At 43.6% G+C, this 15,841-nt stretch overlaps 1 protein-coding gene across 1 annotated transcript in view; it reads left to right on the top strand.

Moving 5' to 3' along the window:
• LOC141126957 (phosphatidylinositol-3,5-bisphosphate 3-phosphatase MTMR2-like) overlaps window positions 1-15,841 on the top strand; it is a 90,924-nt gene that overhangs the window by 60,601 nt on the left and 14,482 nt on the right. The window contains exons 13-14 of the mRNA XM_073613042.1: window positions 1,014-1,127; window positions 10,570-10,746. Of these exons, the coding sequence (XP_073469143.1) occupies window positions 1,014-1,127; window positions 10,570-10,746 (291 nt within the window). The remainder of the gene's footprint in view (window positions 1-1,013; window positions 1,128-10,569; window positions 10,747-15,841) is intronic.

The following is a 15,841-nucleotide window of genomic DNA, read 5'->3' as shown; positions in this document are numbered from 1 at the left end:
TTAAAAAAAAAAAAAAAAGTTTTGTTTTTAATTACATTCTAGAGCTTCAGTAATATGTAATGTTAGTAGTGTTCTGACTTTTTATTCTGTGTTTGTGGAGAGAGATCCAAAACTATGCTTTGTTGTATGGCTTTAGGGTCCATTTGATAAAACCTGAGAGACTCTAGGTCAGTGTAGCAACCTGTGAGAGATCTACATAAACAACATTAAAGAGATCAAAGTGTCAGTAACCGTTACCGACCATTTACTGTGTTCATTCAGAAAAGGAGGGGCCAGTAGTGGCCCCTTTCCTCGCTCTTCATCTGAAACGATCCCCTGCAGCAGCTGACGGGAGAGAAAAGGGGGAAAACTGGTAGTGCTATGAGAGGAGGGGATCTGGGGAGCACTTGGGGTAGGGATCCTGGACAGGAGGGGAGGTGGGGGTGGCATTTATTGGAACCAATTCCCTGTATTTTCCTCCTGCAGCAGCTGAATGCTGGCGGGAGATAGAGAAGGAGAAGCCGCCTTTCTGCAGGAGGCAATTACAGGGAATCTGTTCCAGTAAATGCCAAACCTGCTCCTGTCTAGGTCCCAGGGGTCGGCAAGGAAGGGACTTGATCTGTCCTTCATGTGCCCCACGGTCAAAGGGTTAGCACCCCTGGTATGTATGCTTGTTCTGGGTTAGAAACTCAAAATACATTAGTGTTAGAATATGCTATACTGTATATTGTTCAGTATTTCTTATATGGCATAATGACAACACATCCCCAATATTATTTTAGAAAAAAAACTCCCATGATGGATGAGGCTCTTTCTACTAAATCAGGCTGATATACAGCAGAATGCAGAAAGAGGCAAACAACTTTTTTTTTTTTTTTTTTCTATTTTAGGTGTTAGGTCTTGGTCTGCTCAATAACAGCTCTCTTATTGTAGGAAAAACGTTAAAACGTATTCCTCTGTTTCCTCTAGATTGTGGCACTTTGGTCTTTTTCTTTGTGAAGTTTATAAGTAATTTGTGCCTATATTCTCCACAGTTTCCTCATGCATTTGAATTCAATGAACATTTTCTGCTGACTATTCTGGATCACCTTTACAGCTGCTTGTTTGGAACATTCCTGCGTGACAGCGAGCAGCAAAGACTACAAGAGGTAAGTCCCCTAAGACGGTCCTCTCTGACTATAGTCATATTGATGGAATTGTTTCCTAACTTTATTAAAGTAGGTATTCGTTTATGATGGCTAAAGTTTATGTACCCACTGCTGTGATTTACTGTATCTTATGTACCTCTTCTTTAAAACGGGTATTTACATAGCCCTGACAATTTACTCAGTGCTGTACTTACTGTACATTCACATCAGTCCCTGCCCTCGAGGAGCTTACAATCTATAGTCCCTATCTCCTATACATAATAGAGCCAAATTAGACAGGAGTCAATTAACTTACCAGCATATCTTTAAAGTGTAGAAGGAAACCGGCATACCCAGAGGAAACTCACGCAGGCACAGAAACGACTTGAAAACTACATGCAGATAGTGTCCTGGCTGGGATATTATTATTTTCTAGGAAATACATTGTGCTTATAGGTAGTTAAAGTGTATCTAAACCCAAAAACAAAAACGTTCTATATTGCAGCTTAGCAGTCCTTAGATGTGGTGGCTGCAATAGTTTCCTATTCAGACCTTTTTTTAATTTTTTTTTCACCTGATGATCTTGGCAGTAACCCCCTCCCTGTCCTAGCAAGCCAACATTCAGCTCAAAAAATTTATGGCAGGATCAACAGATTCTTTTAAACTTCTCAAACAGATATAACAAAACATTTTCAATTGCATATTTAACGGGCCAAATGATAGCAAATATCAAATTTCTGGTTTTGGGTTAAGATACTGTATGCTTAAGACATTACTTCACATTACTTCCTCTGGTTGGTTTTATGTATGATTTATTGGTGAAATTATATACTCACATAATGGGGGGGGGGCTATAGTGCCCAATTAGTTTCTATCTTTTTTTTACACACAGCTTGGAAAATGAACATTTAATAGATGATTGGTTGTGCTCCAGTGGAGATAAAGTTTTTCTCAGAAATTTCCCCCAGCACAGTACTGTGCAAAAGTCTTAGGCAGGTGTGAAAAAATGTTTGACATTTTTCTGCACCCCAGTTGCTATGTTTTCATGCATAGGACATGAAAACAAGGCTAAGTGACTCAACTATGCATGAAAACATAGCAACTGGGGTGCAGAAAAATGGCAGCAGGTGCTCTGGACTGATGAGTCAAAATTTGAAATATTTGACTGTAACAGGAGGCAGTTTGTTTACCAAAGGACTGTAAAGCGGTACAATAATGAGTGTGTGTGCAGGCAACAGTCAAGCATGGTGGAGGTTCCTGGTAAGTTTGAGGCTGCATTTCTGCAAATGGAGTTGGAGATTTGGTCAGGATCAATGATGTCCTCAACGATGAGAAACACAGACAGATACTTATCCATCATGCCATACCATCAGGGAGGCGTGCAATTGGGGCAGATGTATTCTGCAACAGGACAATGACCCTAAACATACAGCCAATGTCATTATCCACTTCAGCCCCGGAAGGATTTACCCCCTTCCTGACCAGAGCACTTTTTCCAATTTGGCACTGTGTCACTTTAACTGCTAATTGCGCGATCATGCAATGCTGTACCCAAACGGAATTTGCGTCCTTTTCTTCCCACAAATAGAGCTTTCTTTTGATGGTATTTGATCACCTCTGCCGTTTTTATTTTTTGCGCTATACACGGAAAAAGACCGAAAATTTTGAAAAAAAATGATATTTTCTACTTTTTGTTCTAAAAAAAATCCAATAAACTCAATTTTAGTCATACATTTAGGTCAAAATGTATTTGGCCACATGTCTTTGGTAAAAAAAATGTCAATAAGTGTATATTTATTGGTTTGCGCAAAAGTTATAGCGCCTACAAACTAGGGTACATTTTCTGGAATTTACACAGCCTTTAATTTATGACTGCCTATGTCGTTTCTTGAGGTGCTAAAATGGCAGGGCAGTACAAAACCCCCACAAATGACCCCATTTTGGAAAGTAGACACCCCAAGGAAATTGCTGAGAGGCATTTTGAGCCCATTGAATATTCATTTTTTTTGTCCCAAGTGATTGAATAATGACAAAAAAAAAAAAAAAATTACAAAAAGTTGTCACTAAATGATATATTACTCACACAGGCCATGGGCATATGTGGAATTGCACCCCAAAATACATTTAGCTGCTTCTTCTGAGTATGGGGATACCACATGTGTGGGACTTTTTGGGAGCCTAGCCGCATACGGGGCCCCGAAAACCAATCACTGCCTTCAGGATTTCTAAGGGCGTACATTTTTGATTTTACTCCTCACTACCTATCACAGTTTTGAAGGCCATAAAATGCCCAGATGGCACAAACCCCCCCCCAAATGACCCCATTTTGGAAAGTAGACACCCCAAGCTATTTGCTGAGAGGCATGTTGAGTCCATGGAATATTTTATATTTTGACACAAGTTGCGGGAAAGTGACTATTTATTTATTTATTTATTTATTTTTTGCACAAAGTTGTCACTAAATGATATATTGCTCACACAGGTCATGGGCATATGTGGAATTGCACCCCAAAATACATTCTGCTGCTTCTCTTGAGTACGGGGATACCACATGTGTGGGACTTTTTAGGAGCCTAGCCGCGTACGGGGCCCCGAAAACCAATCACCGCCTTCAGGATTTCTAAGGGTGTACATTTTTGATTTCACTCTTCACTGCCTATCACAGTTTCGGAGGCCATTGAATGCCCAGGTGGCACAAACCCCTCCCCAAATGACCCCATTTTGGAAAGTAGACACCCCAAGCTATTTGCTGAGAGGCATGGTGAGTATTTTGCAGCTCTCATTTGTTTTTGAAAATAAAGAAAGACAAAAAAAAAAATTTTTTTTTTCTTTTTTTAATTTTCAAAACTTTGTGACAAAAAGTGAGGTCTGCAAAATACTCACTATACCTCTCAGCAAATAGCTTTGGGTGTCTACTTTCCAAAATGGGGTCATTTGGGGGGGTTTTGTGCCACCTGGGCATTCCATGGCCTCCGAGACTGTGATAGGCAGTGAAGAGTGAAATCAAAAATTTACGCCCTTAGAAAGCCTGAAGGCGGTGCTTGGTTTTCGGGGTCCCATACGCGGCTAGGCTCCCAAAAAGTCTCACACGTGGTATCCCCGTACTCAGGAGAAGCAACAGAATGTATTTTGGGGTGTAATTTCACATATTCCCATGGCATGTTTGAGCAATATATCATTTAGTGACAACTTTGTGCAAAAAAAAAAAAAAAATTTGTCTCTTTCCCGCAACTTGTGTCACAATATAAAATATTCCATGGACTCGACATGCCTCTCAGCAAATAGCTTGGGGTGTCTACTTTCCAAAATGGGGTCATTTGGGGGGTTTGAACTGTCCTGGCATTTTATGCACAACATTTAGAAGCTTATGTCACACATCACCCACTCTTCTAACCACCTGAAGACAAAGCCCTTTCTGACACTTTTTGATTACATGAAAAAATTATTTTTTTTTGCAAGAAAATTACTTTGAACCCCCAAACATTATATATTTTTTTAAAGCAAATGCCCTACAGATTAAAATGGTGGGTGTTTCATTTTTTTTTTTTTTCACACAGTATTTGCGCAGCGATTTTCAAACGCATTTTTTGGGGAAAAAACACACTTTTTTACATTTTAATGCACTAAAACACACTATATTGCCCAAATGTTTGATGAAATAAAAAAGATGATCTTAGGCCGAGTACATGGATACCAAACATGACATGCTTTACAATTGCGCACAAACGTGCAGTGGCAACAAAATAAATACTTTTTTAAAAGCCTTTAAAAGCCTTTACAGGTTACTACTTTAGATTTACAGAGGAGGTCTACTGCTAAAATTACTGCCCTCGATCTGACCGTCGCGGTGATACCTCACATGCATGGTGCAATTGCTGTTTACATTTGACGCCAGACCGACGCTTGCGTTCGCCTTAGCGCGAGAGCAGGGGGGACAGGGGTGCTTTTTTTTTTTTTTCTTTTTTTTCTTTATTATTTTTTTTCTTTTTTATCTTATTTTAAAACTGTTCCTTTCATTTTTTTTTTTTTTTTTTTAATCATTTTTATTGTTATCTCAGGGAATGTAAATATCCCCTATGATAGCAATAGGTAGTGACAGGTACTCTTTTTTGAAAAAATTGGGGTCTATTAGACCCTAGATTTCTCCTCTGCCCTCAAAGCATCTGACCACACCAAGATCGGTGTGATAAAATGCTTCCCCAATTTCCCAATGGCGCTATTTACATCCGGCGAAATCTAAGTCATAAAATGCTCGTAGCTTCCGGTTCCTTAGGCCATAGAGATGTTTGGAGCCACTCTGGTCTCTGATCAGCTCTATGGTCAGCTGGCTGAATCACCGGCTGCATTCTCAGGTTCCCTGTTGAGACAGGAGAGCCAGAGAAAAACACGGAAGACGGTGGGGGGGGGGTATTCTCTCCCACTGCTTGTAAAAGCAGTCTAGAGGCTATTTAGGCACTAGGATTGCTTTTACATGAAAGCCGACCGCTGGCTGAAAAGAATGATACCAAGATACCTAAACCTGCAAGCATCATTCTGGTATAACCACTCAAAGTCGTGAATGGTGTACCTGAAGACAAAAAAATGGTTAACAATAAAGCACAGTAAACGGTAAAGTATAAAAAATTGCATACCTGAAAAGCAAACATGATAAAACATAATAACAATAAAACATTGCAGAATAGAATACAGTAAAAAAGAGCAGAACAATAGAGAGAGAGAATAGAGAGAGAACAATAAAACGACAACTATTATTTTTTATTTTATATTTTTGTTTGTGTTTTTTTTTTTTTTTTTTTTTACACTTTTTTTGTAACTAACTTTTATAACTGCAACCGGTTCCAGGTTCGGGTCTCTCAAAATGCGATGGCATCTTGGGAGACCCTGTGAAAGTGTGTCCTAGTCTGTGCAATGCTGTACCCTACGCTAATACTCAACTAGTGAATGGTAGCGTTCAAAACATTGACCAATGCAAAGACCAGGATTGTCAGGACAGGAGGGACAATAATAGCGGGTGTCACACCTATATCCGCGCTTGCTGCAGACACGACATCTTTTTTGGGGGGGTTCGTTGGGTAGGGGTACTCGGGAGGACATAAAAATGCCTCTCATGCAGCCGACTGCATTTGGTTGGGGATGTGAATGGGGGAAGTACGGGCGCTGCAGAAGTGGTGGGTTCCCAATTAGGATTGGCGAATGCAGCAGGAAGGGCATTATGGGCACGACGGGCCTGTGTTTGTCTTTTTGGTGGCAGCGGGACACTATTTGTGCTTGCCACCTCACCAGCTTGAACTGCACTTATGGGACTCGCCACGTCACCAAGTGTTACTGCAGTGCTGGTTTGACAACGACCGGGGTGTACTAGGCCGCTGGCGCTTGCCAGTTCACCAAAACGCTACCAAAAAAACTGTTAACGATCGCAGGGATCAGGCCTGACTCTGCAAACGCTGCAGTTATGCGTTTAGTGTTTTGTAAGTGACAGTGATCGATCGATACTGCACTTGGGTGGGCTGGGCTAGGCCGGGCGCAGGTGCTAGCAGGTATCTGGGCTGATCCCGCTAACACTGCGTTTTTGGGAACCCTAAACTGCTGGGGACGCTAGTATAGATCTGATCGGATCAGATATTGATCCGTTCAGATACTATACCACTAAGGGAGGCGTATGCTGCGTGCGTGGGTGTTAGCGGTACTGGCGCTAATCTGACGCTGCCTGGGGCGACGCATATCACCGCCGGGCGATCGGGGGGCTAAACCTTTATTCGGTAATAAACGGCGGGTTCCCTGACACTATAAAAAATAAACGAACTAACCAGCGTCACCCGTAACGGTTATACGGTGATCAGTGGTGAAAGGGTTAACTAGGGGGCAATCAAGGGGTTAAAACATTTATTAGGTAGTATATGGGGGTCCCTGTCGCTATAAAACGCTGACGGCGAACCTAAATATTTACGTCCTTAACTAGCGTCACCAGCGACACTAATACAGCGATCAGAAAAATGATCGCTTAGCGACACTGGTGACGGGGGGTGATCAAGGGGTTAAAACTTTATTAGGGGGGGTTAGGGGGGGTATCCTAGACCTAAAGGGGGCTAATACTCACTGCCCTAACACTGTAACTGTCACTAACTGACACCAATACAGTAATCAGAAAAAAAAAAAAAAAAACCTGCTTGGTGTCAGTTGGTGACGGGGGGGGGGGGGGGGGTGATGGGGGGGGATCGGGGTGTTTTATGTGCCTGGCATGTTCTACTGTGTGTGTGTGTGTGTGTGTGTGTGTGTAGTGTTGTGCACTCACATTACAGTCTTCTCTCCTCGGCCCGGAACGGAAAATACCGAGCCGAGGAGAGATGACATCATTTCCTCTGCCTCTGTGTACAATACAGAGGCAGGGAAATGATCCCATTGGCTGGGAGCGATCGCGGGGGGGGGGGGCCACGAATGGATGGCCTCCCCCTCACCACCGATCGCCGGGGGAGATTTGCCAACCGCCGCAGGCACCGGGGGGGGGGGTCCGATCGGACCCCCCACCCGCGGGCAGGCAAGGACGTACAGGTAAGCCCTTTTGCCTGCCCGTGCCGCTCTGTCGACGTACATCGTCGTGCGGCGGTCGGCAACTGGTTAAGAACTATCTTCAGTGTAAAGAAGAACAAGGAGTCCTGGAAGTGATGGTTTGACCCCCACAGAGCCCTGATTTCAACATTAACGAATCTGTCTGAAATTACATGAAGAGACAGAAGGATCTGAGGCAGCCTACATGCACAGAAGATCTGTGGTTAGTTCTCCAAGATGTTTAGAACAACCTACCTGCCGAGTTCCTTCAAAAACTGTGTGTATGTGTACCTAGAAGTAAAGGTGCACCGAAATGAAAATTCAAGATTCACTTGGCCGAGACCGAAACTGAAAATTACAGTTTTAAAATTATATATATATATTTTTATATATGATTGTATTATATTCGACTTTTTTAAAATAATATAATGAATTTAAATGAATATGAATTTAGTGACGGTCATTATCTGCACCTTTAGCGCAAGAAAAGTTCAAGAAAAATGCATCCCTTTAAATTCTATGTATGTCTTCACACTGGTCCGCGTTGCACTTCCGTTGTGGTGTTAAAAATCTTGCTTGCTGCATTTTTGGCCAGTTAAAAACGCACCAAAAATGCACCTCCTCGTTAAAATGCATTAAAAATGCAGCAAGAGGGCATCAATAACGCACCTGTGTTAGATTTGTTGCCATTTTTGAGTCACGTGACCTATAAAAACCACACTGTAAGCACGGTAAAATCGCGTGTGTTTTCGGAGCTATTATCGGCACCTTTTTCTCTATCGGCTAAATGCCAATAACTCTTTTTTCGGCTGATAATTTTCAGCGGCCGAAATTTCGGTGCATTTTTACCTAGAAGAATTGCTGCTGTTTTGAAGGCAAAGGGTGGTCACACCAAATATTGATTTGATTTGGATTTCTTTTGTGTTCATTTACTTTCCATTTTGTTAATTCATAAACATAAACTATTTCCACTTCTATTTCTGAAAGCATTCTTGATTTATAGCATTTTTTCACACCTTCCCTAAAACGTTTGCACAGTACTGTATGTACATTGGCAAATTTAAGTACCTCTTGGGTGGATTTGATTTAAATCACTAGTAAAAAGGCTTGATTTAGATCATAATTTTTAAAGAGCAACTGTCATCTCTGTCCCGCAGTGGCTCCTCCTCTGACCCGCTGTTGACTTACCGACAGTCCCATTCACTTTAATGGGACGGCTGGTGATGTGGCAGTGACACAACAAGGTGAGGTACGTGGCGGCAGCAGGTGAGTGAATGCCCGTTAACAGGCGCTGCCATGATGGATCTGAAATGACAGGTGCTCTTTAAATGCAAGGACTCGTTCTTGCTGGTAGTTTGAATCCTTAATATTTGCCAACAAAATGAAGGTTTCCTATTTAGAATAATAAGCTGTCAGGTCAGTAAAACAGCGATATAAGAACCGATTCAATTATACAGTTTGTAGTGTACATAGATTTGCAAAACAATGGGATAAAGGAATATTCCTGAACTTTGGTTTATCTCATTGTTACTGTGAAACTGTACATCAATGCAGTGCATGTTATCTCAGCTTGCAGAGCTTGGATTCATTGAATGAGTTTACCAAAAATGTAAATATTGCAGCATATACAGCCTCATGCTACACAACAAAGCTCCATTTCATGCTGAATAAACTAAATTATTAATTTATCTTAAATAGAAAACCAGATTTTTAGTTTTTCACTCCAAAAGCATTTTATTAAAATAAATTTGATACAGATCAAAAAAATCGGTCCAAATCAAAAAAATCTGTTTTTTTTTTTTTTAACTCATTGATTTATATCCACCCTGAGTGTACAGCTTGTATAACAGTGTAAATTTGCTGTCCCCTCAAAATAACTCAACACGCAGCCATTAACCACTTTACATCCCGGTTATAGTCAAATGACCTCCGCAGATGGGATCTCCCATCCTGGGCGGGCGTCATATGACGTCCTCAGCTTCCCGCAAGTATAGAGGTTGTGCGTGCGCCGCCGCATCACTGAGGAGACGATGAGCGCGCCCGGCGGCCGTAATACCCACCGGCCACCCACGATCGCTCATGACAGAGCAGGAACGGGGATCTGTGTGTGTAAACAAACCGCTGTATGGTCTTGGCCACCGTGCTGCAGCTCAGTTTCAGCGTCTTGACAATCTTCTTATAGCCTAGGCCATCTTTATGTAGAGCAACATTTTTTTTTCAGATCCTCAGAGAGTTGTTTGCCATGAGGTGCCATGTTGAACTTCCAGTGACCAGTATGAAAGAGTGAGAGCAATAACCCCAAATTTAACACACCTGCTCCCCATTCACACCGGAGACCTTGTAACACATGACATTGGGAAGGGAAAATCTTTAATTGGGCCCAATTTGGACATTTTCACTTAGGGGTGTACTCACTTTTGTTGCCAGCGGATTAGACATTAATGGCTGTATGTTGAGTTTTTTTGAGGGGACAGAAAATTTACACTGTTATACAAGCTGTACACTCACTACTTTACATTGTAGCAAAGTGTAATTTCTTCAGTGTTGTCACATGAAAAGATATAATAAAATATTTAGGGGTGTACTCACTTTTGTAAGATACTGTACATACACATACTAGGGCCAATTTAGACAGGAGTCAATAAACTGGAGTACCCGGAGGAAACCCATGCAGGCACAGGGAAAACATGCAAACTCCAGGCAGGTAGTGACCTGGTTGGGATTCGAACTGACAACCCTAGCACTACTAGGTAGAAGTGCTAACCACTTAGCCACTGTGCTTGCCTGTACAAATCCTTTGCCAACTGAAACCATTAAACTGTATGTATTTAGCTGCTTGCCTAGAGTTCAGCGTTAAGTTAAAATGTGGACCTCACAGTTATTCATCTTAATTTTCTTTTGTTGTGTCTGAATTTAGTCCGTTCTGGAAGAGTCTGTCTCCTTGTGGTCATACATTAACAGCCAACTTGAAGACTTTACTAATCCACTGTTTGTGGATTACTCTGACCACGTCTTGTACCCGGTGACCAGCACTAGGCAGCTGCAGCTCTGGGCAGAATATTACATAAGGTGGAACCCAAGGACTAAGCCGCATGTACGTATGTACTATTTTTTTTGGTCTTATGCAAAGTTTAGAAAACGCCTGTCAAATTGCATGTTTGGGTGGTTTTGTTATCATTGAAACCATTTAACAAACAATCTAACAAAACATTTGCAGTGTTTCTTGATAAGATTAGCACAGGGTATACTATTTCCTTATCATACATCACAGAACACCGAGTTAGGCTAATATTCATTACCTACTGGGTTATACGCCATCTCTATGTGAATGGACACTGGTAGACAAAGTCTTAGACAGGAAGTCTGCCCCTATATAACCCCTCCCATACAGGAAGTACTTCAGTTTTTTTTTACCAGTGTCTGCAAGGTGGATGGGCACGTTTGTTGAACTGTCGGAGCTCCAAGACTTTAGTGCCAAAAACGGTTCTTAAATGAATCAAGGCATTGACCGATCGGATCCATTTGAAGAAAAGCTTTTATGCCTAAATGGTACCCGAGCCTTGCAAAGAAGACGCAAGGATCCTGCGAGGTTTTGCCTCTAATGCGACCCTCGGGCGCTCGACACTGTGTAGTGGAATCCTGGACACCACAGAGCTAAGGCATTCCTGCAGGGTGCTGTACAGATCCAAGGGAGTGGACCTTAAAACATGAAAGGGTACCCAGTCCTTGAAGGACCCCAAGTGACGGAACCCGCTGTGATGGGTGAAGATTGGGCTCTTCATTTCTAAGGCTGCCCTGCGCCCGGTCGGGTAAGTGAAACTCCCTTATTTACTTATGGTGGGGTGCCCCTGTGATTGTAACAATGTCAAGCTAGCTAGAGGCTGGACACCTGTGTGCGGTGACCACAGGGGGAGAGTTTGGGCTAGCTGTGGGTGTTTGCTAAGAGTACCTTTTTTCCTGTTGTCTTGGCTGTTTTCTCTTATGGCTGGTCCACGCATGAGCGTGCGCCATTGCGCATCTTGGTTCACCAAAGTGCGCGAATGTTCGTGGCTGTTTGGCGGCCATGGCGCACGCAGCTTTTCCACAGGCATTGTGCGCACATGAAGCTGCGCATGCGCCATAGCCTAATATTGGTGCGCAGATTTGCGTCCTATGCCAATACTGCCACGCCAATTTGCTGGGACCACGCATGTATGCTCAGAAGTCCCAGCGCACAGCCAGCTTATTTAAGCTGAGTATTGCAGACATGCGGTGCTTCCAGGGGACAGCTGTGGGACACAGACCAGGCTCTGAACCAGTCATTTTTCAGTGGTTCATTTCTCCTTACCCGGGTCATGTGAGTGACCAGGAGTTGCTTGGCAGGCTAAGGTGCTTAGCAGGATTGTTACATAGGGGCTTGTTGAGCTCTATTAAAGGGTCTTCCTTCTGGGGTGTGTAAATACTAAACCCAGGTACTCCCTTTTTTGTGGCTTGCAATGGCTTCAAAAAAGTGGAGCAGGACTAACACTACAGGGAAGGGCACATCTATGTCGTCAGTAGCTCCTGAGGAGCCTAGTTGAAACCCTGGTGTTGTATCCCCTGAAAGACCAGAGGCTTCCGGGCAATCTGAGCCGCTGTGCCTGTCTGGTATGGTATGGTGCCTACATTCAACGCTGCTGCTTCAGCCTTTATCACCAGGGATGACCTGTCCTCAGCCCTAGCTGGGTTAGAGGACAGGATTGCTGGCATAATTGCCTCTATCTCGCAGGATGGTAAGAACCGTGACAGATCCCCCTCCTCTGAGCCTCCTATCTTGGAGCAGGAATGGGTTAAGGATGGGGAAGAGCTAAAGGCCAAGGATTCTGTGAAGGGCCTGGCAGATGAGTCTGCTTCTGAGCAATCTGGGCCAGATGATGTCTAGTTGGTATCAGCCTCTCAGTCGCAAAGGCTTTTGATCCAGACTCTTACCGAGATGGTTCATTTTGCCTTTAAGTTGCCTCCTGCAGAGGTTTCTGATCCCCCTTGGTTCTCTTTGGGGTCCCTGAGGCCTCCTCAGGCCGCACAGGCTTTCCCCTTACACCCACTATTGGAACAGGTGGTGTATGCTGATTGGGGACATCCTGACAGGATTTTCGTTCTTCCTAAGAGGTTTTCCCTTTTATATCCCATGGAGGAATCAGGTCAGACGGCCTGACAGGCCTAACCAGGAGGATGGTCCTGCTGAAAGCAGAGAATATATACCTCAAATGTTTTGTTTTGATGTTGATGCCTTGAAGGATTCAATGCAGCAGGTTTCTCGTTTGGCTCTCCTGTCTGTACACATATGCAGACTTTTGTGGCTTAAGAACTGGTCAGCCGAGCTTCCTTGCAAGAAGTTATTGGCAGGGTTCCCCTTTCATGAGGAACGTTTGGTGATGATTTGGACAAATATGTCCAAAAGATTTCCAGAGGGATGCGCTCTCTACTTCCTGTGAAGAGAAGGACCAGACCTCCCTCGTTTAAAACCTCAGGGACCGCTTCTTCAGGTGTCTCAGCGCCAAGGCAGTTCCACTGTCAACAGGGCGCTAGAGCCGGGGGGCAAGTCACAGGGCCAGAAGAAACCCTGGGTCCAAAACTCTTCTAAACCTGGCACCAAGCCCTCCTTTTGAGGAAACGCCCCCACTCTATCGGGTGGGGGGGAAGGCTACTGCACTTTGCGGACATTTGGAGAACAATGGTTCACGACGAGTGGGTCACCTCGACAGTATCCCGCGGTTACAAGCTCCCCCTCAGAGGTTTCTGAGACCCAGCGTTCCCGCGGATCCTCCAAAGAGAAATTTATTGTTTCAGGCACTAGATCATAATGAGAGTGATTTATATAGGTTCCTGTATCCAAAAGAGACGCAGGGTTTTATTTGAACCCGTCGGCGGTTCATATCCCAGGGGTAGAGAACTGGAAGGCAGATTATCTCAGCCGCCAGCAGATCTGCAAGGGGGAATGGTCCCTACACCCGAGGGTGTTCCAGGAAATTTGCCAGCATTGGGGATGGCCAGATGTCAATCTTTTGGCATCCAGGTTCAACAACAAACTAGTTTGTGTCCCGAACAAGGGATCCCCTGGCAATCGGACCAGATGATCTGGTAGCTCCATGGAGCCATTACTCCCTGGTTTATGCTTTACCCCGATCCCTCTCCTTCCACATTTTGTTGCGCAGGATTCGGTGAGAGGGGGTTCCAGTCGTTCCTGGAGATTGTGAGATTGGCAACAGCCGGGCCATGGATGCTTCCACGCTGCCTCGATCTACTATCTCAAGGTCCTATATTCCACCCCAATTTACAGTCTCTAAATTTGATAGGCATGGTTATTGAAGCCAGGGTGCTGAAGGATCGTGTCATCTCGGGACTAGTGGTGTCTACCCTAGTGGATGCTAGGAAAGTGGTCACTAGGAACATCTATTATCTATTATAAGGTCTGGGAGGCTTAGTGTGAAGCCAGAAAATGGCATCCTCGGAAATACTTGATTGGGAGAATTCTCACTCTATTCTACAGTCGGCTGTAGAAATCAGATTTGCTTTGAGTACAATCGGAGGTCAGATTTCGGCCGTCCAAAGGCCTTTAGCATCCCATTCACTGGTCCCAACCTTTATGCATGGGGCAACTCATTTGCTACCCCCTATTAGGTCACCTATGTGTCTTTCGGACTTGAACTTGGTGCTGTCTGTGTTACAGAAACAACAATTTGAGCCTATCAAGTAAATGCTGTCACGCAAGCTAGCCTTCCTGATGGCCATCACCTCGGCTAGAAGGGTGTCGGAATTGGTGGCCCTTTCATGTAGGGAAGAAGTCACGTGATGACGTAACGCGTAGGGAGTGGCCGTAGAGACTGAGCGATACCAGGAAGTGATGTGAGAGCGGTGCTCAGACACCTTAGCAACTGTTTATGCCCATTTCTTTTTTATCATTGTAAGAGTCCATTTTAAACCTTATAATAAAATTTGTGTATTCTAACCTTACTACACTATTGGGGCTTTTTTTCTCTCTCTCTTCCACCCTTGTTTGCTGCCGTCCCCCCGTTTTGCGGAGGATACGAGGTATAAGAAGACGTTGGATGTGCAGTAATATCTGAGAGATTTGGTGGACGAAGGAGAGGACCCCCTGGTGGTGGAAATAAATATAACGGATGACATTTATATTTATGGTTATATGCTGACACTTTGGCTAATTGCAATTTCACTTATGTTGGCACGGAGGACCCCCTAGTGGTGGAAGTTGAAATAACGTCAAACAACGGACTTTAGATCACCAATATATGCAGTTTTGAACAGTGTATGAAGGTGAGGGCTCTGTGACCAATACTTGTGGGCTTTTTTCAACCCCCTTTTTTTTTTTTTTTTAACCCCTACTTGTGCATCTTATCAGACATTCAAATCCCTTCTTTATAATACTGTTTGTGGATAAAAACTTTTTATCTTTTTGATAATGTGGTCAAGAGACTGAACATACTCTAAATCACCTGCCCTGGCTTTGTTTGAATATATACTTTTTATTTTTAACACTATGTACACTAATTTAACCATTTAGTAAGCTTTGACGCTTTAATGATCTATTAATTGAATGATTATTTTATTTGATATTACACTTTTACACTGTAGCGCGGAATCACTTTTATAATCATACCTAATTCTTCACCACGACAAGGTGGTGTTGCATCCTATTTCATCCTTCTTGCCAAAGGTGGTGTCGGCCTTTCATTTAAATCAGGACATTGTTTTGCCTGGCTTTTTTCTCTCAGCCTCGTTTGGCGGAAGAGAGATAACTGCATTCCTTGGACGTCGTTCGGGCAGTCAGAGTTTATTTGTCTAGATCTGTGGAAATTTGAGGATCAGACTCCTTTTTTGTTTTACCAGAAGGGGCAGGCAACTTCCAAAGCTTCCATTGCCAATTGGGTCTGCCAGTTGGTCATTCAGGCCTTTGGTCTGAAACGTAAGGCTCCTCCCTTTAGGGTGAGAGCGCATTCTACCAGGGGTGTAGGAACCTCCTGGGCTTTTTTCGGCATCAAGTATCTGTGGCTCAGATTTGTAAGGCTGCTACCTGGTCTTCAGTGCATACGTGCACGCGATTTTATCAGGTAGATGTTAGAGCAGCCGAAGATTCGCCTTTTGGCTGTAGTGTACTACTGGCTGCCGTTTAAAGTCTGATGGCTATTTTTGTTTGGCAGGGTGTCTCCCTC

This window comes from Aquarana catesbeiana, linkage group LG02 (assembly GCF_042186555.1).
Source record: "Aquarana catesbeiana isolate 2022-GZ linkage group LG02, ASM4218655v1, whole genome shotgun sequence".
In the NCBI taxonomy this organism is placed as follows: Eukaryota; Metazoa; Chordata; class Amphibia; order Anura; family Ranidae; genus Aquarana; species Aquarana catesbeiana.
The sequence above is the reverse complement of the archived record's forward strand: the minus strand, read 5'-3'. Positions and strand labels throughout refer to the sequence as shown.